The following is a 4,003-nucleotide window of genomic DNA, read 5'->3' on the forward strand; positions in this document are numbered from 1 at the left end:
GGGGGGGGGGGGAGTAAATTTATTAATGCATCTCTGTCGCTCAACTGGAATGCTGAATCTCACTCACTTATCATCGGCCCTCACGACTCGCAGTCAGTGTCGAACAAGTCCTTCTCTTTAATTAAATCAGGGGTAACACTCGATCTTCATTGGTCTCTTCAATGACATGATCATTTTTATTTGTTACAAAAACAATTTACACAACGCTTGTTACGTTGGGGGAAAAAGTATTGACATACTTACACTTTGCGACGTGGGTGTTTGGCGGGTGCTCAGGTGTGGTTTGCTTCTTCTTTCCTATCAAACATCTATCGTCCTGATCTCTCCTCCTTCTTTTTGTGTTTGTTACTCTCTTGTAACACCTCTAATCTTCGGCACTTAAATGACCTTATTGTGTTGCGAGTACCGTAGAACTCTTACTAAAACTAAAACGCTTTGTGACGGTCCTCGATATTGTTGTCAGCTAGGGTGTTTGAGCTACAAAAGGAAATAAATCCACACGTTTCCCTTCACTGACACTTAGATCTACACGTCATTGACATTCACAAGGCGTATGGATGTATAGGCTTGTAGCACGACGTTGTCGGCTTAACTTAAAGATTGGCTAGACACTGGGGATAATGAGGAAGGCCTTCGCGCGTCGTTGGCGAATTATAAGTCTCGTGATGTATATATGGCAGTCATAGTCGTAGTCATACCATATACACTGTCTTTGGTCATACCTCAGCGCGGGGCGTTCACCCGTAGATAAAAATTGAAGGTGAAAAGCGACCATCGTGGCACAAGCCGAACGAAGCCGATGATAAGCCTAAAAAACTAACCTGTTTGTTTTCAAGGTCGCGAGTCGGGCGATCAATAAATTCAACTTGGATCCGGAAACGATATCAATAGCTGATCTAGATTCTTCAGACTGCGCGAGATGCAGCCGCTCAGTCTGTTGTTGTTGGGTTTTTTTTGTGTGTTTTTGTTTTGTTTTTGGTGTTGACTTTTAAAAAAATGTAGATGTGTTTACGTCTCTGTCGACACAATTTAGATCATTTAGGAGGAGGGCTTCCGACCCTGCCTGTCAGGGCCAACCCGGGCTGACAGGGATACATACAACGTCCCAGTAGAAAGACTGGGATACTCACTCGATAAAAATGTTCCCCACTCGGGAATTTCAAGAATCGGGCCTGTGGCGTGCGACAGCGACGCTCTCTACAGTTACTCCACAGACGCCGGTTGCTCAGCCTGTAATAATAGTACAAGTACACAAATGCATAGTTCAGTGTGCCTGGTCCCCTATAGAATACAGTCGAACCTGCTATAACGGCCACCTTTCCAAGACAACCTCCTGTACTAACGACAATTTCCCACTTCCTCCTTTGTGGGTTTTTGATAAATTGGCGCCACTGGTACTCCCTACCTCTTTACCTCCCCTCTGTTGTTTCTGTCTGTCTGTCTGTCTGCCCCCCCTCTCTTTCTCTCTCTCTCTCTCTCTCTCTCTCTCTCTCTCTCTCTCTCTCTCTCTCTCTCTCTCTCTCCTCTTTCTCCCTCTTCTCTCTCTCTCTCTCTCTCTCTCTCTCCTCTTTCTCCCTCTTCTCTCTCTCTCTCTCTCTCTCTCTCTCTCTCTCTTCCTCTCTCTCTCTCTTCCCCTCTCTCTCTCTCTCTTCCTCTCTCCCTCTTTCCTTTTTCTTCTTCTTTCTCCTCCTCCTCCTCCTCCTCCTCCTCCTCCTCCTCCTCCTCCTCCTCCTCCTCCTCCTGGGTGATTGAAAGGCACCACTGGTAGGTCCTACTTCTTTACTTTCTCCCTGTCGTTTCTGTCTGCCTACCTTACTTTTTGCTTGCACTAAATGACCATTATTGTATCGATGTGCTTCTCTTAACAACAAACATTCCTCCTCCTCATCTTTCTCCTTCTTCTCTGCCTTCTCCATTTTCTCCTCCTCCTCCTCCTCCTCCTCCTCCTCCTCCTCCTCCTCCTCCTCCTCCTCCTCCTCCTCCTCCTCCTCCTATCCTATTCCACTTGTTGCAATCCCACTGTGATTTGATAGAAGCGGCGTTCATAATAAGATTCATTGTTCTTTTCTATTACGCCCATGCTTCATGTGATTCTTTTTCATATCGCAGATACCTCCGCAAAGAAGGCAAGTTGGAGCCGGTACGTAAAGAAGACACTCTGCGTTCCTTGTACAAGGAAGGCAAAGCTGATCTGAAGCGGCGCTCGGATCTCCGCATGACGAGAATCAGGAGAATACGGAGTGGCATTAGGAACAGGAACAGAACAAAACACAGAGATCGCCACTGAGCATGAGCTCATCCAGATAGTTTTGTAGAATGACCATGTGTTATTGTTGTTTTTTTATTTTGTGGTGTGTCTTTTTTGTGTGTGTGTGTGTGACTTTCGCTTCCAAATTACATTTTTAATGGTTGTTATTTTCTTCGTTATAGAAAGAAAAATTCCAAAGTTGTGACCCAACATTGTGTAACACAGACTACAAACTCCTCCTAAGAATAATGCTTTTCATCTTATAGCTGCACCTGAGGTCGTGTGAGGATCACAAATAATATCAGTAAAGTTTTTTTTGTTTTGTTTTTTTGGATGCTTTCTGAGTTATTGTCCAACAGTATCAATTAATCCATTTGTCCGTTTAGGATACTTTTGGAAGTTTCCGAAGTTTGTAAGCAAGCTGCCATATTTACATGTACTTCATGGAAGTTTACAAACTTACTATGCACTTTCCTTTTGCGTTTGTTGGCAAATTTGCTGTCTCTGGATTACATGTATTTGGAGTTGGTTGTTTTTCTTCTTCCCCCCCTCTCCCCCCAATTCGGAGATGACTTATTATTTATGATGGATCTACCAAATAAATGTGTTTCTATTTTGCTAGGATTGGTTAGGATGAGTTTAACGTGTAAGAATAGTGTGTGAATCTTGCAGGTTATAACAGTCTGCTTTCACATTAGTTAGAAATTTGTACATTAGTCTTTCAGTAATAATCTGATCAATGTAGACATAGCACTTCGTCAGTTATTCCATTGTACTGATTTGACTCTTTATTTATAAAGACGTAGCTTTAGTATGCATGCTTCGAGAATGATTTTCTGAGTAAGTATTTTTGTCGCTTTGCTCTTCAGGAGAGCAGTAAGATAGTGGTCTACCTGTTTGTCAGTTATTATTATTATTTTGGATCCCTTTTGTTCTGTTCTTTTTGTTGGTAAGAAGTCAGTTGTTCCTTTTCTGATTTTTAATTTTTTAATACAATGTAATCGTTGCTGTGGTAAGGAAAAAAATTAGTGACTCCCTCTGTTTATTTTTGTGACTCTGTAAAACACGGTCAAATGAGAGAACTATTTTATTTTTCTTTTATTTTTTTTTTTTCGAGACAGTGACGATATGATATGGACAAAATGAAATTGTCAATGCATTATAATGGAAGTTATTGTCCATATGAAAGTTGGCCTGCTTCATACATGACAGCAGACCATTGTTCAGGATGGTTATTGTGCTGGTTATTGCTTTACAGTTATGTTAAAACCCTTTAGCTTTCACCGTGTTGTCATGACAAGTATTTTGTGTCTGTATTTAATTGTTACTCTTCTGACTGTGAGAATTATTTGGTGAATCATTGACGTGAAGTTTTTACTTGGATTGTGACTGCTGATGTATTACTACTAATAAAAAAAACAAGCTACGATACCATTTATGTGCTTACACAGTCTTGTAAACTTTCAATTTTTGATAGCTCAGTATAGTCAATTTTTTACTGCGTTTTGTGCTTATTTGGTTTTGACAGTGTCTTTGTTTTGTTTTGTTTCTTTGGTTACCAAAGGTGGTATGTGTGTGTAGGGAAGGAGGTACATAACGTCGGCGGAGAATTCTAACCGTCCAACTCCGATTTCGTAAATTTTACAGGAGAGACAAAAAACTGAATTCAAAGGCTCCTATGGGGATTTACTATCTTTAAATGCGCTAGACTGGAATATATGACTCTACTTTTAAGTATTTAAAACAATATTGCCG

At 41.1% G+C, this 4,003-nt stretch overlaps 1 protein-coding gene across 1 annotated transcript in view; it reads left to right on the forward strand.

Moving 5' to 3' along the window:
- LOC101857545 (protein FAM210A) overlaps positions 1–3,684 on the forward strand; it is a 22,276-nt gene extending 18,592 nt beyond the window's left edge. Inside the window, exon 4 of the mRNA XM_005092044.3 lies at positions 2,110–3,684. Within this exon, the coding sequence (XP_005092101.1) occupies positions 2,110–2,287 (178 nt within the window). The 3' untranslated portion in view covers positions 2,288–3,684. The remainder of the gene's footprint in view (positions 1–2,109) is intronic.
- Positions 3,685–4,003: the final 319 nt, after the last annotated feature.

Source organism: Aplysia californica, unplaced genomic scaffold (assembly GCF_000002075.1).
Source record: "Aplysia californica isolate F4 #8 unplaced genomic scaffold, AplCal3.0 scaffold00040, whole genome shotgun sequence".
Classification (NCBI taxonomy): Eukaryota; Metazoa; Mollusca; class Gastropoda; order Aplysiida; family Aplysiidae; genus Aplysia; species Aplysia californica.